This window comes from Cyprinodon tularosa, unplaced genomic scaffold (assembly GCF_016077235.1).
Source record: "Cyprinodon tularosa strain WSP-4 unplaced genomic scaffold, ASM1607723v1 ctg63, whole genome shotgun sequence".
In the NCBI taxonomy this organism is placed as follows: Eukaryota; Metazoa; Chordata; class Actinopteri; order Cyprinodontiformes; family Cyprinodontidae; genus Cyprinodon; species Cyprinodon tularosa.
Window position 1 is genome coordinate 2,921,099 of NW_024039374.1, and position 22,818 is coordinate 2,943,916.

At 36.8% G+C, this 22,818-nt stretch overlaps 2 protein-coding genes across 3 annotated transcripts; one reads left to right on the forward strand and one right to left on the reverse strand.

Annotated features, from left to right (window-relative positions):
* Nucleotides 1-1,735: 1,735 nt before the first annotated feature.
* Nucleotides 1,736-12,139, reverse strand: znf131 (zinc finger protein 131). Of its 2 annotated transcripts, none has more exons than XM_038308082.1 (9): nucleotides 12,008-12,139; nucleotides 9,685-9,826; nucleotides 9,350-9,451; nucleotides 6,536-6,677; nucleotides 6,305-6,407; nucleotides 5,160-5,318; nucleotides 4,691-5,066; nucleotides 4,422-4,552; nucleotides 1,736-2,518 (listed from the first exon to the last, which is right to left on the reverse strand). In XM_038308082.1, the coding sequence occupies exons 2-9, from the start codon at nucleotides 9,815-9,817 to the stop codon at nucleotides 2,000-2,002; spliced, it is 1,665 nt and encodes a 554-aa protein (XP_038164010.1). In that variant the 5' UTR covers nucleotides 9,818-9,826; nucleotides 12,008-12,139; the 3' UTR covers nucleotides 1,736-1,999. The 2 variants fall into 2 exon arrangements, with proteins under 2 accessions (XP_038164010.1, XP_038164011.1); XM_038308083.1 differs by lacking the exon at nucleotides 12,008-12,139 and adding an exon at nucleotides 11,781-11,915.
* Nucleotides 12,140-15,302: 3,163 nt separating this feature from the next.
* LOC119798566 (selenoprotein P) lies at nucleotides 15,303-18,921 on the forward strand. The gene is made up of 5 exons (XM_038308085.1): nucleotides 15,303-15,461; nucleotides 15,928-16,158; nucleotides 16,880-17,092; nucleotides 17,205-17,322; nucleotides 17,423-18,921. Exons 2-5 carry the CDS (start codon nucleotides 15,956-15,958, stop codon nucleotides 18,068-18,070), a joined length of 1,182 nt encoding a protein of 393 aa, XP_038164013.1. The 5' UTR covers nucleotides 15,303-15,461; nucleotides 15,928-15,955; the 3' UTR covers nucleotides 18,071-18,921.
* The last annotated feature ends 3,897 nt before the right edge of the window (nucleotides 18,922-22,818 follow it).

Below are 22,818 nucleotides of genomic sequence, written 5' to 3' on the forward strand. Positions count from 1 at the left end.
CACAATCATGGGGAAGACTGCTGACTTGACAGTTGTCCAAAAGACGACCATCGACACCTTGCACAAGGAGGGCAAGACACAAAAGGTCATCGCTAAAGAGGCTGGCTGTTCACAGAGCTCAGTGTCCAAGCACATTAATAGAGAGGCGAAGGGAAGGAAAAGATGTGGTCGAAAAAAGTGTACAAGCAAGAGAGATAACCGCACCCTGGAGAGGATTGTGAAACAAAACCCCTTCAAAAATGTGGGGGAGATTCACAAAGAGTGGACTGCAGCTGGAGTGAGTGCTTCAAGAACCACCACACACAGACGTATGAAAGACATGGGTTTCTGCTGTCGCATTCCTTGTGTCAAGCCACTCTTGAACCACAGACAGCGTCAGAAGCGTCTAAAGAGAAACAGGACTGGACTGCTGGTGAGTGGTCCAAAGTCATGTTCTCTGATGAAAGTAAATTTTGCATTTCCTTTGGAAATCAAGGTCCCAGAGTCTGGAGGAAAAGAAGAGAGGCACTTCATCCACGTTGCTTGAAGTCCAGTGTAAAGTTTCCACAGTCAGTGATGGTTTGGGGTGCCATGTCATCTGCTTGTGTTGGTCCATTGTGTTTTCTGAGGTCCAGGGTCAACGCAGCCACATACCAGGAACTTTTAGAGCACTTCATGCTTCCTGCAGCTGACCAACTTTTTGGAGATGCAGATTTCATTTTCCAACAGGACTTGGCACCTGCACACAGTGCCAAAGCTACCAGTACCTGGTTGAAGGACCATGGTATCCCTGTTCTTAATTGGCCAGCAAACTCTCCTGACCTTAACCCCATAGAAAATCTATGGGGTATTGTGAAGAAGAAGATGCAATACACCAGACCCAACAATTCAGAAGAGCTAAAAGCCACTATTAGAGCAACCTGGGCTATCATAACACCTGAGCAGTGCCACAGACTGATCGACTCCATGCCACGCCGCATTGCTGCAGTAATACAGGCCAAAGGAGGCCCAACTAAATACTGAGTGCTGTACATGCTCATACTTTTCATGTTCATACTTTTCAGTTGGCCAACATTTCTATAAATCCTTTGTTTTTATTGGTCTTCAGTAATATTCTAATTTTCTGATATGATGAATTTGAGATTTTCATTTGTTGTCATTTGTAATCATCAAAATTAAACAAAATAAACATCTGAAATATATGAGTTTGTATGTAATGTATGAATATAATATACAAGTTTCACTTTTTAAATGGAATTACTGAAATCAATCTACTTTTTCATGATATTCTAATTTTATGACCAGCACCTGTAATTGCACTTCAGGCTCACTTTCAAGTAGGATGGAGATTATTCTTCAAGCTTGTCACTTTGAGTAGCTTGGGAAACCGCATCAGGACAAAACATTTTAAAATAAGTCTTACAAAACTGCATTTGGGCTGCGAGTCTTTACATAGGATATTGAATTCAAACGTAAGCTCAGTAAAAAACTGAAGTAGTTCGCCAGAAGAGAAATTCAACCAGCAATCCACGGACACAAGGTGTGTCGCCTTCTTCATGATCACCAATCAATAGACTTCTACAGAACTTGATGAGAGGTGCTATGACAAGTAAAAAAAAAAAAAAAAGACTTCGATGTAGATAAGATGGACCATCCCATTCTCAAAACCTAATATAGCTGTAATTCTCACAAAACACCTCCAAAAACAGCAGAAATGAAAGTAAAAAAAGGACAACAGTAGGAGTAATTACACATATTCTGATTTGAAATAAACAATTTAATAGGCAGAGAAAATTTGATGAAAAGTGATTGCTAAAATATTAAAGACTGAATATTGATGTGGAAAACGGCTTTAAAATAAATACAATAGCTTAGAGAAATCTTGATTATGGGAACCTTTAAAAGATTCAGAGAAGCAAAAACATGGATAGACATTTGATTTCACAACTGAATCTAAAGAAATGTGTCATTCACATATGTCCATAACAAAAAAGAAAAAAAAAGAACCCCAGGATTATTTTCATACAGTCACCGTTTGATCGGATTCTTCTAGTTTCAACACATCTTCCCCAATCTCTACTTCCACCTCAGCTTTGACCTCCTCATGAGCTGCTTCTGTGTTTACATGAACCACCTGGATCTGCAACCCAGCCTGCTTTAGTCTTTCTAAATCCTCCTCACATATCCCACCCATTCCTCCATCATCCACCACGACAGTTGTAGTCTCATCCACCTGCATAACGTCCATGGGCTCCACTGTGACATGTTCCACGTGAATGCCATCATCAAGCAGGACTGTTTCACCACCCTCCAGGTTTTGAGTGGCTATGGCAAGAGCGGCAGATGCAGAAGAGTCGGTGATGACCAGCTGCTCCGTTGACCTCTCCTCAATAGAATGTACGTCTTTGAGATGAGCTTTGAGTTCTTTGGCTTCGGTGAACCATAGGTCACACATGGTGCAATGGTTGGGCTTGTCTCCTGTGTGGCATATTAGATGCTCCTTGAACAGGTCCCAGCTTATAAAGAGGCTACTGCAGACCTGATGGAGAAAGTTTAGGATAGTGTTAATTTATCACCACTTAAGAAATCCTGGATTTGCAAAAGTGTGTAGTCAATACTTGACACTGTATTTCTGACAGAAATTGACAACTTAATGCATTAGTTTCCAAATTGTATTTTGGTTATCAATTCTCAAGATTGTGAGCAGTTATTGAGCACAGAATCTCAAAAATAAAATATCTGGACATTGTGGTAAAAAAAACAATGCTTTAGTATAACCTCATTTATAAACAAGGTTATCCATTCAAGTTGTAACATGTATAGAGTCAAGGTTTGTGAAAACTTGCAGCAATATTGTATTTAAAAACACTAAAAGAAAAGGGATTTAAAAAATTTTTAAATACAAAAATAGGCAGGGAAATTAAATATCACTCACAAATGCTTTTAATAAATGCCAAATAAATATGAGATGGCACATCATCACCCTGACATGTGTTGAAGGTGTACAGAAGGAAAATGACTAATGGTTAAGACACTAAAATAAAAGTCTAAGGAAGATGAACATCTGCATGAAGCTCTGAGGATAGAAACTATTTTCTGGGGAGGCTTATTGCCTAGAACTGTGGTGAGAATTGAGCAAAAAAAAAAGGAAGCTTACACTATAACTGCAATGCTCCTGTGTTATCTTTTCCGAAAATAGTTTTATTATTGAACAAGCTAAATTAAGAAATGTTGGAAACCGTCTTTAATGAAAGAAAACTAATAAATGAATAATGGACAATCCAGTAACACGCACACACAAACACTATAAATAAGCAAGGAAATATACATGTACATTTTATTGATAATTCAGTAATTATGTCTAATAAGAGGTATGAAGAAATCAAAGTTATTTGATCATATCCCTTCACCTTCCTTCAATACTCGACATCATCAATTTTCCTGATTTGTGCTTTACTAACAAACAATGCTGCCCCAAAGTGCAATCATTCATTTACTTGTAAACATTCATACACATTCCTAAACACATCTTCATTCATACAATAATAAAAAGAATCAGAAATGGTAAATGCCAATTCTACAGAGACAGTCACAGCTTAACTTAGTCACTAACTACACTAATCAGGCTAAACTCTAATATAAGACGCCAAAGACAAAATCAATTTCTGGGATACACTTTTACAGTGTAAAAATGTCCCTGGTACTAAAAATTATTCTTAAAAACTTTCTAAAGGGTTTTTATAGTTAAAATAAATGGTTATTCTAATTACATATTAACTGAATATAGAAGCATTTATTAAAACACAAAGTTGAACTGTGTTAATTTTTTTAAATGTGTCTCATTAAAACCAGATACCGGTTTTAGTCCACAAGGCAGATTTCCTGTCTACTTTTAGGGCCAGGCTTAAACCTTTCCTTTTATTAAAGATACTTAAGCTGCTGGAGGACATAATCAGCATGTATCCTCTCCGCTATATTCTCCAATTTTTTGTTCAACGTGATGCTCTTTAAAGTGTTTCAGTACTTTCCTTTCAATGGTTAACTGTTTCTCTTCCACAGCCGCTGCTGCCATTAACTTTTTATTTTTCTTTAATACAGAAAGTACTTCTAGATCAGTGCTTTCTTTCTTTAACCCCTTAAATGTATTCAGTGAACTAATGAAAATTGCTGCTATAAGCTATTCTACTACAAAACATGTTATTGTAAAGACAAATATTAACATTAAAAAAGTATCTTATTACTATTTAAAACGTTTTAAAACAATGCAGGAATCAGCTAAAGATCTGTCAGCAGATCAGTGATTTAGAGTGCCAAAAGCCTTCACAAAATGCTTGGCTGCTGCAGCTCTAGCCTCTGTAGCCCTGCAGTAGTTAGAGTATAAGTTCTTTCAAAACAGATATGACAACACTGTCACAATGAAAACAAAAAATAGCAAAATTTACCTGGCATTCATAGAGCTTTTTCCGTCCTTTTTTGGCTCCTGCTCCATTCTGACAGGCGGCCATATGACATTTCAGTGTGCTGTTCCTTGCAAACCGCTCTTGACAATCGGGACACTTGTAAGGCTTTTCACCTAAAAACATAAAAGGCCAAATATGCCAGTGTTTAGATATACGGTAGTATTGTACAATGGCATTGTAAAGGCTCAAATCACAGATCGAGCCAAGGCAAAAATAATTCATTCTTTTTTGCTTTATATTAATACTCTCACCAGTGTGCTTCCGTAAGTGCTCCTTAAAGTGACCAAAATGGTCGAACTGCTTCATACAATATTCACAGATGTGCACTTTCTTAGAAATTTTGTGCCCTCGAGACAGTTCATCAGCATCAAAATGAAACGTGCTAATATGCTGGCTTAGGGCGCCCTCCCGAGTGTAGGCTTTTCCACAGTGCTTGCAAACGTGAGGTTTCTCTGCTGGGCCTTGGTGAGATTTTAGGTGCTGTTTGAGATGGTAGTACAGCTTAAAACTACGATCACATTGGCTGCAGCGGAAGCCGTTGTCTTGTTGGGAGATCTGGACTTCAACAACTTCAACGTTCTCCAGTACTTTGGAGGCCGTCACAGTTTCCTCCTGATACAGGACCTCCTTCAAACCAAAGTCAGACATTTTTAGAGAGAGCTTTCACAATGAAGTTTATATATATTCAAAATTATAAATGATAAAAAAAAAAAAACATACCTCATCATCCTTCTTGATAACATGAATTGTTGGTTCCCCTTGCTGATATTTGCTAGTTATGTCAGCTAGAAGAGCCAAAGCAGAGTCATCCGATGTTGCTTGTGCAGACTTTTCATCTACAACTTCCTCAAGGCCGGATTCCACCACTTCAATTTCTAGCTACAAGACAGCAGCAAAACATTTAGTCCATCGCCATAATTAAAGGCAACTTCAGTGTTCATACAGTAACAAGTAGGACTTTTCTTGGCAGAAATGTGAAGATGCTTTATATTTTATTATAATTATAGAGTAACAAATAATTCCAGCAAGAGGATTACAAACAAGGCCTAATCAACTCATTTGTTAGTGATTTTTAAAAGCAGTGGGTTCATGTTCAGATAGCAAAAGGTAACATCTGGATTTTTTTTTTTTTTTTTACAGAATTTGAACCAGATGAAGCTACACCACTTGGGGTCTGATTATTATTATTGTTTATTTTGATTTCACACATATTTTTTCACAAAATTACAATGCATTTAAAATCTGCAATGAATGTTCTTTGTAATTTCTTTTCGTACTAACAGTAGGTAATTCACTATGTTAATCTACTGAGAGGATTTCTTTGCAATTAGTCAAAAAATGCTACATGATTTTCTTACAAAAACAATCGACAGCTGCAGTTCAATAGTAAACCTTTATGCCTTTTTATCATTTATGCCTAATTTTCTGACAAAATGCTAAAGCAAAAGGAGAATAGTTGGGTTATCATGAAGATGAGATCCAGGAGCGATCCGTTAGTGTTAATATTAACAGATGTCATCAACGTAATATTCAATATTGATATTTTCTTACATCTTTTTGGTCAGTTTAGAGACGCATATTTACTTGGACCAATGCCAAAAGAATGTTTAGAACCACCTCTAGGATGGGAAAAAAAAAACAATCAAGTTTTTCTCTACTTTTAGTGGTCTAGGCTCTTTCACAAAGAGGAGGTATTAATGACAAAGAAAATCAGAACACTGTCTAAATTGCTAAAAATTATCTTACAAGGGCAACAGAATTTCATCCCTGTTTAGTTTAAACATTTTTTTTAAATAATTAAATAAATGTAAATGTGCACCAACTGATGAGAGTATGCAAGTGGAACTACGCATAAACATACTAACCGGCTCTCCCTCCACTGCCTGTAAGGTTTCAGTTATCACATTCGGTGTCTCTGCAATTTTCCTCTTTTTAGCCATGGTCTTGGTTGTCGCTGAAGAATTTATTCTATAAAAGAAGAAAAAAAGAAGTTATGTAGGATACCATTAAGACAGTCATTTTAACACACAGTTGAGCTGCTGTGACAGAGAAGGTTTATCGGTACCAGAGAACTGGTTGCTCTGCTCATGTCTTACTTCTTGAGTGCTTTGATGGCTTCCTGCATCTGTAGGTATTCAGCAGCCTTCAGCACATCCAGGACCTCTTCCTCCCCAGATATCGATAGCGTTGCTGTGTATGTGAATTCCATCAGCTGACAAAAGGCTGTGTTACTCACTCCTATGAAATATCAGAACATTGGTGAGTAAATTTAAATCATTATAAAGGTATGGGGAAAAAGGTACAAAAAAAAAAAGAATACAAATAACCTAACAATATTTTTTTAGTTTATCAATAAATCACAATTTTTTTTGTCATCTTAAAAGTTTATATTAACAACAAAGACACTTATTGTCACAGTTATTATTTTCCCTCAGGTATAAAAAAAATCTTCATATAGTTACAACAAGAAGGGGCTGAGGCTCTAAAATGCATCCAGTAGCTGTGTAAACAAATAAAATGAGATTTAAAATTCCACCTGACATGTCCGACTCTACCGAAATAATGCAATAGCAAGTATTAATTTTTAGCCACACCTTCTACTAACTAACTAAACTAGAAGCTCAGACCTTTCCAACGAGGTGTTGGACATATTTGAGCAACTATTTCAGGTGATGTAAAACAGTGGTCCCCAACCGCTTTTGCACCACGGACCGCTATATGTCAGACAATATTTTCACGAACCGGCCGGGGTAGGGCTGGGTACCGAACTTCGGTTCTTTAATGGTACCGACCGAAATGCTTTGGTTCTACAGAGTATCGAAACATGCCTCGTCTTTCGGTACAAAGTTTCGGTGATTGGCTGTAACACTTAACGTGATTGCGTCATCCAGGAAAAATACACAGGTGGTCACGCCTACAGCCAGGGTTCATGTGTATCTGTTGTGAACTGGTTGCAGCGTTGTGGAACCCCTTTAAAATGCCCCCCAGGTCAAAAGTGCGGCTTCACTTTATTAAGACTGATGCCAGTAGTGCGCAATGCAATACATCGTGCACGGAAACAATTTAGAGCAGAAAGTTGCTCGGTGTTTGACTGCAAGAAGAGCGGACCGCAGCCGGCGCGACCATCCTCCTCTCAGCAGCCCGTGGGTGGTGCAAAGCCAGAGCGGAGTGAATAATGCGAGACACTCTTGGAGAATGCTGCTTTCAAACTGGACGCAGCAGTAGCAGCAAAATCACGTCTGCTGCTTCCTTTTTTGCTGCTTGTACCAGCTTCTGACGCGCGGCTGAAGAAGCTTTGCTGCTCTGGCTGCGCGGTCGAAAAGTGGCTCTGACGCGCGTTGGGCAGAGCTACTCTATCCTTTATTTGCCTTGCAGCTATATTTGCTGTGATCAATGGGAATAAAGTAGTTTTATTATGTTTTTAAGTGGGAAAATCCTGAAAACTTAATCAGCGCAGTCAGTTCATCCTGCCTTCCAATATTTCAGACCCCCACATACCAGCGGTGCGCTGTCAGTAGGATCCCATTCAACGGGCTTGTTTGTCAGACATGGTAAACTGCTAAGTAAAAAGGTCCTCACAATGTAACTGTGAATATTAGACACTGAAATTTTTTTTTTTATGTAAGAGGAAAAATGTAAATGGAAAAATCAGAGCTTAAAATAAAACTCAAGATTTGTACTTTTTTATGTTGTGTAATTTTCTTTTTCTTCGAATTGATATTATAAAACTGGTATCGAAAAAAGTATCATTCAGGAACCGGTATCGAAGTGAAGGTATCGGTATTGGTACCGGAACCGAAAATTTTTGAACAATACCCAGCCCTAAGCCGGGGTGGGGTTGGGTAACCTGACTCCGCCACATGGATTTGCTCCGCATATCCATCTGGAAACCTTCCGTTGCAGTAATTTTGGGAAGGGGCGAAAATACTGGTTAGCTGATTGGCCTATGTTGGTGATAGACGGGCCAAATAAACCAATCAGATCAACAAAGCAATATGACGTACTAACAGACCAACGACAAAAACACAACCACAAGCCAGGCTACTCTTGCGGAAACCAGTCGGGAGAAGAGCAAAAACATCTTTTCCTCTGAGAAAAGCCTCCAGAGCAGTGTTTTGCTCTTCTTTCAGTGAAGAAATACAGTGTAATTCCAATAAAGGATACCAGCTGGCGGAAAGAAAATCAAATAGTCACACCTCACAGTTGAAACATTTTTAGCACATTTTATTTTACATAATTCACATGAATAAATATTTTGCACATTTTCTTGACAGAAGCTTCTGATTCTAATTTATTTATACATTTTTGTACAGTTTTGGGATTTCTAATTATTGTTTTCAATAAAATATCCCCGTTTGGTTACAAAAATTATACAATTCGTCTTATTTTCTATTCAGTTATGTCATACTATTGTGTGTTCAATCCTAAATTTCAATAAAACTATCGCTAAATCTTAGGAGAAAAGGCTTTCCTTATGCATAAGGTCTCCAATAATGTAAATCAGTATATTGTCTAGACAGATTCCCTTTTATGAGTGGAAAAATGCCTTTAGCACAATTTGGCCACTTTTGGCACCACTACGCCAAATTTACATTTCCGCCTAGAATAAAGCTCACTAAAACCTTATCCAGAGTTTCAAATGGGGTTTCATGCTGTTTATTTTGGAAAAAACATTTGGCGAGGCCAAATATTCTTTTTTTTTTTTTTTTTATCACCTATAAAACATGGTGACATGCAAAATAGTGGTTCCACTTGAAAAATATTCTTCAATGCCTTTCTGTCATACAAACAATTGTATTTCCAATTTATAGTTTGTTAGTTGTAATTGCTTTAATTCACATACGTAATTTCAGGCAGAATGCTCTCCTACTACCTTCAGGGCTTAAGGAGTTAACAGAAAAACTGAATACCTTCTATCTCCACGAGAGGTTCCTGGGTGAAATCTTGAAAGAACTTGTAGAAAAACTGACTGCAAGCTGCCAACACTGCTTTGTGGGCTCTGAAGTGGTGTCCTGCAACAAGCAAAAAATTAATAAAATTAATGTTCTAATGTTCTAACTTTACAACATAAAAAAGTCCTGGGCAATGCTTAGATAAAAACAGGAAGATGCATTTTTACACTTTTAGTTTGCTTTTTATGAGTAGATATATATAAGAATGGGATGTATGCTTGGTTTTATTCAATAATACTCATGTGTAAGCTTATTAAAAACACAACAAAAACACACAGCTATACTTTACATACCATCAACTATAAGAGTAATGTCTGTAAACTGATCCAGTTGTCGCTGTTCATTAAGTTTGCCCATCATGACTTTGTAGAGCCCAGGGTATTCGCTTCCTCCATTCACTTCTACCTCTGCTCCCGCCTCCATCATTTACCCGACCTGCAAAAACAGAAGAGTGGAAAAGCTGATGAAGGAGCAGCAAATACATGTAGCACTATTAGAGTGTTTTTTTTTTTTTTTTTTTATCAAAGACAAACTGAAACCACGTGGTCTACTATATAATAAAGTTTAGAAAAGCAGACACTAAAGGATAGAGGTGACCATGAGAGATCAGATATTGGCTTATTTGGAACTATAACTTAACAGATATTTAAATGCAACAGAAGATAAATCTAGTGATGCAAACAAACAATCCACTTAAGATTAATTGTCAACTAGTATAATTTGATCTGTTTAATGAAATGATCATTTCTGCTCAAAGAAATATTTTTCAGTGGTATAACCTTACCACCATTCTCCAGAGCCTGACTGTTGTTCACAAGTGAAGTAATACCAGAGCAGAGCAAGGCATGCAAACAATCATGAGTCTGGGATTATTTATACAGTTTAATGTCAACGAGGAAGCAGAATTCTATTTATAAATATAAACCTTCCACAAAGTTAAGCAGTGTCCACTTTACTGCTTCATTCAGCACAAAGCAGCACCACTTTCTCTGCTGTGCCCAAAAGACGTGTTATGATAACCAAGTGGAGGGTGCTATGCAGAAAATTACCAAAATGACTGAAAACGTGCTAGCAACAAGAATTGTAAATTAGCAAGCAGTTTGTCATTTATTGCACTTCATAGAGTCGAATTTAAATTCCTCTAAGGGCAACCTGCTTAAAATTGCTGCCAACAGTACAAAGTCTCTCAGAGAATATTGTAACAGTTCACTTAATTGAAACAAATGAAAAAAAAGTTTAAAAATATACCCTATCTTATTTAGTTTTACACCTCCTTACAATACAAATCATAGGTCTTTCACAGATTTCATTCCTTTTTTTTTTGTTCAGTTACCTAACAGCTTTGTATTTTGTAGCATCTATTCAGTCAGCTTTTAATACAGTTAGCCCAACAAAGAATTAAAATGTTATGATATACCCATCAATTTTACCTTGTTAAGTAGATATACGGCAATTATTGAAGCTGGGTTTTATTTACACCTCTGGATTTTAACCAGGATTTTATGTTATTTGCTGATTTTCTGCAACGCACAGAAAGAAACTGCTGCAGTACTGGCTTGTTAGGAGGTAAATCATTTTACACATGCAAAACAAAATGATAATAGTCATCAAAATAGAGATAATCAAATTCTGTGTCAATCTTTACGAAATAATTTAAACACAATCCTTTATCCACACCTACATATGATGAGATGCATTTACAGTCTTTCATTAAATATCAGCCTTGTGTAGATTTTACCAGTAAACATTATTAATAAATTGTATATTCATGAATTACATTACATTACTGAGACAATGATGCCCATATGGATTTGTTTTCTCTTTGCTGTTAGATGCTGATTTTTTCCTAAATTGTCAACATAGATATTTAATGATTGACAAAAAGCAGCACAGGGAATTTTAACTGGATGCTTTCAATGCAAAGGACATTTATGGCTATACTTGCAGAGGTGTATTGCTATTAAAGCGTGAGGGTCTAATAACTAATCTGGCCTTTGCTATAAGACAGGTAATTACAACCTTACGTATACGATGAACTCAATATTGGAGGTACAACCTTCAAAAGAGATCAAAGTTAGACGATAACAGTTTTTCTCAGCTGTTGTAGGGTCTTGTTTATTTTAACTATATTTCTGTTAATTTGCTTTGCTCTTATGAAACTAAAAGTATGCGATTTAATGGTATGAGATAAGTATTTGTCAAAAAAACAACAACATGTAAATAAACCAATTTGGATGCAAGCTTTAAAAAAAACACCTGGCTGTCCATGTTGACACATGGGGTTAATTCAACTAGCTTAAGCTCAGCTAGCTTAATATCTTACATTGTCCTCCAGAGAATACATTAATCTATATTTTCATACACTTAATACATTTATGATTAAACTTACCAAACGCAGGTAAAATACAAGAAGCGCTTCCATATACTAATGAAAAACTAGTGATAAAAATCATTATTTCCGCCGCTAACGGGCCTCTTAGCACGCTCGCCATTTCGCGTTTGACCATCAACATTACGTCATCAATCCGCGCATTAAAAAACACTTTTAGCAGACAGATTTGTTGATTATAAGCCCTGTAGATCAAAGAAGGTGTTGAAAAACATCGCCAGACATACCTTAAGCGTCGTTGCACTGTTTTAGAAAGCCGTTATGCGATTATTTTCCCCACAGCGCTGTTCTACCCTCGTAGCTCCAAAAAGGGCGGTCGCTCTAACCCATAAGCCTCGATTTCCCAGAAACCTTTGCGAACAGAAGGACGCCGGAACGTTGCTTAGTGACAAAAATGACTGAAAAGGAATCATTTGCTCCTCAGCCAAAAAAAAAAAAAAAAAAAGATTCTCAGCAAATGTCAATATAGCTTTTGGCTTAAGTACATTTATGTTGTGAAAAAAACACATCTGGTTTAGAAATGTTTGTTTGTTATTTTTACATTTGTTTGTTTGTTTTAGCATTTTTCCCTTTTTTTTTTAATTCCATTGTTTCCACATAACAGCTCACAAGTAGACCTAGTTAATGTGACATGTAATTTATAGCTCAGTTGAAAAAAAAAAAAAAAAAAACATGTATTTCAAGGGGAAAAGAGAGAATAAATAAAAGCCTGCAGTGTGCACAGTTTCAACAGTGTGCACACTTCCAAAGTAAGATTTTATTTTAGTAACTTTACAGCTTATTTGTTTTGTTATAATTCTATATATGGGTTAGGTGCTCTGGTCACAACCAGTACCTGGTTAAAATGTCATTTCTATAGCATCTTTAAAAATATGTTTACTCTAAAAAAAAAACACATTTTTTAAAGTTTTTGTAATGAATGTGCATCTACTATAATTTAGATAGATGTATATATAAAAAAAGAAAAACTGAGTTTCAATTATTTTTGTGTAAGTTTACTTAATGTACATATAAAATAAAGTTAAAATAAAACAGAGTCTATTTAACTGTTCAATTGCTTGCATCAAAGATAATAGAAACTTTTCAAACTATACACTATGTTTTAGTTCAATTTTATTATATATTCTACATCAAATTACTTCGGAAAAAAAAAACTTTTAGCTTTAAATCTGAGCATAAAAAATGTTCCTGAAATCTAAATGGTTTAGAAATCTAGAACATCAAAGGTTTTACATCTTTATTAAGGGGATGTAAACAGTTTACAACTCACCCTTACATAATGCTGACATTTTTAACAAATATATAGAGGACAGCTGAGTGCTAGATTAACTTGATTTGACCCCAGAGAAGCAAAGGTCCTGATATGGAAGGTGCACAAAGAGTTCCTTTATACATTTTCTGGTTTTACTGGCTTCTTATATACTTAGATTATTCATTCAGTCAAAAACAATAAACTTAGAGGCTAAAGATCATAAACACATCTCAAAGAAGCTTTTTATATTCATTAAATTATTTTTCTGAAATAAATACTCAAATATATACTTAAAGTCACCATAATACACCATATACAGCAGGAAAAGTAAATATTGAACTCTCAATATGTTTCTCATTTTAAATCTTTCTATATTCAAAACCTTACGCCAGGTGTCAATATACCCTAAACAATACCCCCAAAATTGATCAAATACATGAAAATTAATGTACAAATTAACTTGAGGGGGAAAAAAACTCTTGGATTTCACATCAAATAAGCATGCCTTTACTAATTTAAGAACTCATCGCAAAACCTTTGTACTTATAAACCTTTTTGCAGGTCATCAGTTAAAATCTAACCTGCTATCTTTAGTTCAATCTTAACAACATGAATGTTTTCTAAGCACTCATAAATTTTGTCTGGTTTCTTGACTGTATATGCTTTTTTTTTTTTTTTTTTTTTAGACATCCTTTTCTTCAAATACCCAACATGTACCATTTATACTTCATTAGTGGATCATTTGCTTTGTATGTGTGTTTCACCTGAGCTGTTGCCATCATCTGGTGGGAACTTTTGTTTCAATGGTCCCACTAGAAAAAAAATTAACTTAGGAAAACATTGACATGTTTTCCTAAGTTATATGTATGCAGGTCAATGTGTTCTGGAAGAAAGGTATCAGTCAAATTCTGTAAATAAGTAACACATTTTAACTAATCAAGATATGGCATGATAGCCTAAGCCAATGTTATAAAGAGAATCACATCTTAAATTGCAGGACAAGTTACTACATGTCTCTAAGCTATTCAATTCACATTCACACTTGTCAAAACAGAAAGAGCAACGATTGCAAAACAAGTTATCACCCGCTCTGATGCTAATTTTGTTTTTCACATGTGTATCTCTTTTGCCTATTCAGGCTTTTCATGTCAGTCTGTTTCAGAGTTACCCTATGCTTTTATTTGTCCACCTCTTTTGTGCACCTCATAAAAAATGCTCCTATCATGTTCCTACCACCACTATACTCAATAGTTGGTTCAGAGTTTTTAGTTTAAAAAGCCAACAATACATGTTGTTGCAAACAGATGCATTGTCCATGTTAGGAAATACTGCAATATTCTTCCTCTGAACATATATTTTTTACAGAAAATATTTGACATTTTATTCAGTAGGCTGCAGAGAATTAATTCAACGCAAATCTTTAACATCTTAGACCCATTTGACTAGGATGAGTTTGACAATGACAGACTAAAATACCCCAAATGGCTTAAGTGTTCAACTTTAAGCGTAAAGCCACATCTAAGGTATAATTGAGTCTAGATTACTCTGTGTAAATATATCAACAATTGTCCTTTCTCATCTCCAAGCAGTGCTCTCATCCATGTTAGCTGGATGTCACTCTAGGTGGAAAGATTAAGTTAGCCTGCAACACATTGACACCGTTTAGACTTTACATAACCTTATCTGTTGGTGACAGACATTATTGCTTTGCATCAGTTTATTGCAATGCTACTCCCTACTTAATCCCCAGTGAAGGTCTTAGTAGTAAATCCTTCCAAGAATTAAAAATGTAATTGTGTTCTTTTTTTTCTTGCCTTTTATATTTTGTATAAATCTACAAATACATGTTTTGTTTATAGACTACCAATGTGCTTTCAAGTGAGACATTCGTTCCATTCACAGCTGAAGCAGTGGAACTTGTGCATATTGCGCAACCGTCTTCCAGCTGTCTATATGTGAAAACATGTAGGACATGATCCAGCAGAGTACACCCCCTTCTCCTTTTCACTTCTTCCACTGCTACAAGAGAAAAAAATACTTCTAAAGCTCAAATCAATGCATTAGAAAAAATCAAGCATTAGACAACTTTACAAGGAAAACCTTTTTTTTTTATTAATTTCTTCTGATCTGATATTCATTAAAGCAAGCAAAAGCCTTTCCTGCACACACGTATCTTAATCAAAACTGTTGGTTACAGCAAAATATTCTCCAAGCTGCTTCCTGTTAAGGAGATGACAGTCCGTTTTTTAACCAGGGAAAAGTGTTGACATCAGCAGACAGAGATATTTGAACTTTGTCCTTCATCTACAGAGAAAAACAACAAGCGAAGTATAAAAGGGGGGAGCAAAGGAGGAGGAGGTACTTTTTTGTTCCAGGAGTTGAAGAGAAAGCAGAGTTCCGCATAGACAGAGCAACATTTTAAACAAAGGGTAAGTTTCTGAAATCCTTTAAAAAAAATCTCTCCTGGGAGGATTTAGCATTAATCTTTATGATGTATGAATAAAAAAATACTTTGTTTTAGGATGTCAGAGTATTTCACAAGGCAATGTTTTGCTAAATCCTCTGGATCCGCAGTTGATAAACTCTGGAAAAATTTGCACTAATGTTCTCTAACCTTTGGCCAGTCATGCATAGAGAGATGTATTTGAAGTATGTATTTGATATTTGAGAGATTTTGGTTCCAAACCTGAAGATTTTCAATTGTTCCATTATATTTGGTTTGCTTAGTTTTACTGGGATCATATGGAAAAAGTTAAACTGTCTGTAAATCATTTTTTGGTATTTTAATGGAATAATTATAGCCCAGTCAAATCCAGGACAAAAATGACCAATTTGTTTTTTCACTTCTGCATTCCTTACATTCACCTCTCCAACCCACTGTTTTTTTTTTCTCAGATTGGGGCAGGGAGGAGGCGCCAGAGGGATGTGGGTGCGCCTCGGTTTGCTCCTCACTCTCTGCCTGCTCCATGGAGGCGGTGCAGAGAGTGAGGGAGGAGGGCCACGCTGTCAGCCCCCATCACCCTGGATGATCGGGGAGGTGGAGCCAATGAAAGGCTCAAGGGGCCAAGTAACAGTAGTGGCCCTATTGAAAGCAAGCTGACTATTCTGCTTGGTGCAGGCCTCAAGGTACGGAAATACTGTTTTTTTTTTTCAGGGGGGTTATAAACTCTGGCTTCCACTTTTTATGAATAAACAAAGAACCTAAGTAATCAGCAATGTGCAGCATTTTATTGTCTAAGTCTAAGCATGAGAGCATTGCACACGACTTGTGGTGTGTGAAGAAATCACTTGAATAGAACCTGCCAGATAATATGAATTATGCTTAGATGTTTTAAAACAGCAACATATACCAAAAACTAAAACAATTCAAGACCAGATAAGAAACAAAGCACATTGAGATCTGTCCCGGGAAAGGCCTAAAAGTCAGTTCCTTGATATTGAAATACTATGAGTTCAGTATCCAATAAGAATTGTCAGTATAAGGTACAGAGAAAACCTTTTAATAACCCTTTGGCAGTTCATATTTAATCATGTCACGGTTACGCATAGTAATGATCAACTGTTTATAAAAATGTAAATGAGTACAAGAAGAAATATACCACATGATTTACAATTATTAATATGAGCTAAACTCGGATGTGAAGTCAATGAGGTCTAATCTTCCACCCAAATTGAAATCAACATATCTGAAATAAACCCCTTTTTTAACCCAAATAAAATAAAAATGAACATTTGGTCTTAGTTAAAAGGATAAACGTCACATGTGAACACATTTTTAGGCAAACTTTCCTACACATTTTAGATTTTTCATGAATATGTCACTTTCTAATAAAATCTTTATTTACAGACTTGATGGCCTGCGCCAAAAATTGGAGAGTCATGGTATGAGGGATGTGGTTTACATGGTCATCAACCACCAGGAGGAGCAATCGCAGCGACTCCACCCCATGCTGGCTCAGAGGCTGTCAGATAAAATCTCACTGTATAAACAGGCTGAACAACAGCCAGATGTTTGGCAGACTCTCAAGGCAAAGAAGGATGACTTCATTATCTATGACAGGTTTGTCAGGCTCTTCAGGCACATTTTAGAAGACAGTGGAGTGACGCAGATTTACCCTATACCCGGTTAATAACTAATGTCAGTGCTTTTTTTTTTGTCTCTTTAACATTAGATGTGGACGTCTCACCCACCACATTTCCCTTCCCTACTCTGTCATCGGACATGGCCACATAGAGAGTGCCATCAAAGAGGCATACTGCAATCGCATGTGTGGAGACTGCACACATGAGGTATAAATTCCACTGATGTATAACAGCTTTATTGGAACATGTTGGTAGCACCTGAAATAAAAAGTAAAACTCTTTTTGCATCCTCTTCTTCTTTTTGCAGACTGCTGAGACTTTAGAGGCATGCAAAGCAAAACCACCTGCACAGCCTGATTCAGATGCTCCCCCAGCTGTAGGAGACCTCCCAGAACATGATCACAGTCGCCATCATGGTCAAGGTCATCATGGTCATGGCCATAGGCACCATGGCAATCATCATAGTTCCCATCATCGTGCCTTTGGCCACAACCACGGTCATCACCATGGTAACCATAATGGTGATGGCCATGGTTCTGAGTTGGAACAAAGTCAACAAGTGGTTAGGCCAAAAGAGCATCAGCTGCAGCATGCAGTGGAAACACAGCAGTTATTGCAGCAGGACCTAGCAGCCCAAGTCAGACCATGAGTGGCAGAAAAGCTGAGGTGAAAGTCAAAGTTCACCTGACAGGGAACAACAGGCTCAGGCAACGAAGCAGCTCCAAAGGCCAGCTGATGCTGACACTGACGCAGGCTGTTTGGTGAGGCGGGAAGCGAGCAGCCGCTCGGACTCTGACACTGTGACGAGGCTCTGCCTGCCTCCTGACAGTGACAGGGCCTCACGAGTGAGGCGGCCGTCGATGTCAAGGAGACTTGACAGTGACGAATGCCTCCTGCTGCCTGACAGCAGCCGCAACCAGCCCCATGAGCCTGACCCCCTGGCATTGGTAGCTGAGCATGAGAGCAGCTGTAAGCTGGATCTGATATCAACTATCAATGCTTGGGCCAAGTGCTCCTATTGCCAACAAGTATTACCTTGAGAGAGGGAGCAGGACAACCCAAATACATTTACTGGAAAAGATCAGAATAAGAAAGGAGTTATTTTTGGATTTATTATGTTTGCATATTTGGTCATGGATTGCCTTGCCCTCTCTCTCTCTGGTGTCTATTGGGTTATCATGTCCATAAACTGACTCCTTCATGTAGTTCTCGCCTTCCTTTATGAAACCAGACGCAGAAACTATGCTCTAGTGGCGTCTGTATGATGTCTGGCAGGAAAGAGAGAGAGGGAGTTAGTTTAAGAACATTGTAAACACCTAAAACCAACAAAAGTTAATGTCCAAAACTGGCCAGAAAGGACAAAAGAAAACATTCTAAGTCTCCAAAAAAGAAAAGAATACTGCAGAGTCGATTTATCGAGAAGCATAAGTTATGTACTAGAAAAAAAAACTTCAAAGCATTTTTTTTTTGTTTAGATTTTTTCTTATAGTCCAGTTCTAAAATGAATCAGTTACTCTCTTAAGTTTCTGTTTCCACTCACTAAAAGTTTCACAAGCTTTAACAAATCTTAGATGTTATAGTCAAACATTTAATCAAAACATCTTTAGAAAACCTATCCTTTGAATGGTGAGAAAGGGATAATAGGCATGAAATGGTGCAATATGCTCTGTAATTAATGATGGTTTCTGTGGGAAGATCACGGTCACCATGAAATCCTGATGCTAACACAGAGAATTGCATTGTGTTGGGTTTGTTGAACAGTGAAACTGTGAAGAATTTAATAAAAATGATTTTCTTATTCTTTTAGTTTGTTTTTTTTTTCTTGACAAATAATACAAATTACCTTTCTTGCAGATATCATATTAAGTTATATGTTGTCATTTTTTTTACAAATAAAAATCTGAAAACAAATCAGAAGTGCAAATGAAATCTGTGTTAACTCTGTAGATGTACAAAACTATTTATATTTTGAAACAAATTATCTTTTGAATGTTGGTATTTATAAGTATTGAACAGACTTCTCTGCTCTGTTCAAACCACACAATTGTGCTACTTAAGGGTGTATTCTGTTGGATGGTAAACCTTTATTCATGTCTGACATCTTTGCAGCCTATAACAGAATCTCTTCCGGGCTTCCTTTATGTTTAGCTCCATCCACCATGCTTAGCTCTGCTGAAGAAAAGATGCAGCAACTGCAGTGTTTCATTGTGAAGATGCTTTGTCAGTGATGTGCAGCATTAGCCACCTTGATTTTCTTTTTGACATAGTTCTTTCTCATTGCATTTTTCTGCAAATGAACTGTAACTTGTAAACAAAGCCACAGGTGCCACTGGACTGAAATTACTAGGACAGGAGAGAGCAAAGACCTTTCCCGGCCCCTTTATGAGCAGATCAAATGTGGCATGTGTGAAATGTTGAAGTCGGTTGGTTGCACTGAACTTATCTGAAGAATGAGGATAAATGGGATCAAATACAAATGAAAGCCACATTGTAATTTATTCACGGTAACAGTTTTGTACTATTGTGTTGGTCTGTATGGTAAACTCATAAGAAAATTTTGAAAATTGTTTCTGGGACTTGTTTTGCTCTTAAACCCAGCAAGTGTTGTTGGCGGTCTGTGTTCTCATCTGCTTTATTCTTTTCTTATAATACATTTTTTTAACAAAAATGTTTTTGAAAGATTTGTGCAAAAAGCTTTTCTCCAAGTTTATCAGCAGATGGCGTTGAGAATCCACTCAGCGTTAACCAGGCTTATCCTGTTTACTTATCAGAACTTAGCACAGCTGTTGTGAACTACACAAACAATCACTGTTTAAACAAAGTGCTTCATCCTTTCAGATCATTACCTAACATGACCCATTTTATTATACCATTTGCACAAACATGTAAATTATGTGGGTAAAAAATACCAAAATATTTACATTCATCATCTGCAGGGATTGGATGCACAAACCATGATACTGCAGAAAACTATTAACATATGACGAAAAATCTTTATTAAACATGATCATTGGCTTAACATGTTTAACTAAATAGACTTATGAAATACTTCTTGATAAATCTGAGAACTCAAATAAAAAGCCAGCTTCCTGTAAAAGTTCATGTCGATGAAAATTTTTTGTCTACTTTCAAAAAATTGAATAGAGCCATCGGTATATAACATGCAAAAGGCAAAAGGAGTATCTTAAGCAAATTTGTTCCATGCAATCACCAAAGCATTGATATCTGTCTTGAAGTGAGACACCCTTTGCTCAGTGTTATGTAGCTGAACTGCCTGTTGGGCTGTATGTCTAAAAAGGTCAACAAGCAACCGGAGGTAATAAATGAGGCTGAGGTGGACAGCTTGTGTGGGCGTAATTGGACTGAAGATCCAGTATAGAGGAACGGTGACTTATGGGCAATTACCTGCAATGTCCTGAGACAAAGAGCTGTGAGTGGCCACCTCTCTGATTCAATCAGCCCCACACAGAGCAGCGCAGTACACAGCCTCTGTCTTAATTGTCCAATATGCTTTCCCCTCGGTGCACAAGTACTTCTACAACCGTTTTTTCCTCTCTTACTAACCCAAGCAGCAGCAGCAGCAAAGAGGGTATGATATACTTGAAAGCTAATTCACACAGATGGTCAATAGTGGCTCCAAAACAAGAAAAAAAAATCCACCATTTACTCTTTATATATGTGCATGCAATACTTTCTTCAAGCGCAATTCGCATTTGATGGTCCGGGTTTAATCACTAAAAGTGTGAATTACACTGTGAATTGTGCATGCTGCACAAGCTTTTGCCTAATCACCAGAACTGTGAAAAGTATACTAAGGTCTAAATTGATTCATCAGTCAATAATGGGCCAATAAGAATGATGCAAATCTTTTCTGAAGCTTTGTTAACCTTTTTATCGTGGCCATTAGACTAAGTGATATTTAAAGCTGCAAGCAGCCTTAAAGAGCGCCTTAGCCCTGACACAACAGGAAGCTTGGTTGCATTTAGTAAAGGCCAACATTTTGGCTGTGATTTGACCTTACATACTGACAATAAACCAACTTCGCTTTAGACAATGATAAATTTTACATATTGTTGAGCAGTAATTTTCAGGTGGGGTGGGGGCATTTGCCAAGGAGCCCTGGATGGGCTTAAGCTAATTTAAGGGAACATTGAAAAAAAAAAAAAAGCAAAATAAATAAATAAATAATCTGTTTTGTTTAATTATAGTCATTAAATAATGTAGGCTTAATAATGTTTTAATTATTTACTGTAAAATATAACTTGAATTAATATAGAATATTTTGAAGACAATCTCAGGATATATATGGAAACTAATTTTGAGGCTCTTCCTCTTTTTAACAATGAAAGAAAGGACAATTCCTCCGTGCCTGACAGCGTCTTGACGTGCATTTTCCAGTTTGCAAAAACCTATTTGTGTTAATTTCACTATTCAACTTTAAAGGTGTTAAAACAAAAGCTACATCATCTCTTTGTGTGGTCAATCACATGCCCCTGGCACAGACATATCAACCTTTTTAAGTCTTTTAAAGTAAACTACATATGAAGAAATATTGCCTCTGACATGGAAAGACAGTCGTCTTCACTGAATCCCTGCCTCTCCCCATGTGGTTGGCACCCATTCCTGATATAGCCGTATCAAAATACTGGCAATGACGAACTCCTCTTTAGGAAGACTGAAGAAAGTCAACAAAAAATAAAACATAAGTCAATAGAAAACCTTGATGTGATTTTAAATACGATTAGCTAAAAGATCCTCTTTATCTCAGCTTTGAACAGATATAATCCTGCTCTGCCTCACATCACCTCTTGCTGATCAGAAAATGTGGGTGTGTTGTGTACAAGGCAAGTGTGGTGCGATCAAGGTAGATGTTTCCTTGAGTTCCCACTGTTCCATGTTGCAGGCTTGGAGCCATTTTAATACACACCCTTTTAATTACAGAATATTTTACCACCTCTAACTGCTGTGTAGTATGTGGTGGGTTTTTGGGAATATCATACACTCCATAAAAGACATTTCCCCCCAGCGCTGCATTTCCCGATTATCAACATTATCAATGACCCCTCAAACCACCATCATGGACTGTTCTCCCTGCTGCCCTCTGGGAAGAGGCTTCGAAGCATTCGATGCAGGTCCAGTAGATTCTGAAACAAGTTCCTCCCCACTGCCATTAGACTCTGCATCACAGACTCTGCATCAAATTGACCATATCGATGCATTTTTTCTACACCATGTTTTTTCTTCCACAAGGTTTACATTTGATCACTGCTGCAAATTGAAATGTCATGAAAGCTGTACAAAATTTAATTTCGTTTTATACAAAAATGTCCTTAAATGTCTAGTTTTCTAGGTCTAAGTCAACTGCACACACACACACACACACACACATTCATAAAGGCTATATATACATATATATATATATATATATATATATATATATATATATATATATATATATAATATATGCTTCATGAGCTAAGTTAGTGTTTAGTTACTACCCCCACAGGTTGGTTGAAAATAAGTGAAATTGCTGTCAAAAAAGTATACACTGTCATTATACTTACTTTATTGAGAACTTATTGATAGCACATACAACACCAAAAAGAAGAAAACACAAATACTTAAGGATAAACACTTTTCTTGGCCCTACGAAAAAGCAGCAGTCAGGAACATTGGCTCTGTTGAAAATATGAAGGTGGTACA

What these genes read in the sequence shown, in the direction of transcription:
- znf131 (XM_038308082.1), bottom strand. Translation starts at nt 9,817, where the DNA reads ATGATGGAGGCGGGAGCAGAGGTAGAAGTGAATGGAGGAAGCGAATAC. An exon ending in TTATCAAGAAGGATGATGAG is followed by an intron (nt 5,067 to 5,159) that starts GTATGTTTTTTT and finishes TTTGGTTTGAAG; the next exon opens with GAGGTCCTGTATCAGGAGGA. An exon ending in GCACTTACGGAAGCACACTG is followed by an intron (nt 4,553 to 4,690) that starts GTGAGAGTATTA and finishes TTATGTTTTTAG; the next exon opens with GTGAAAAGCCTTACAAGTGT.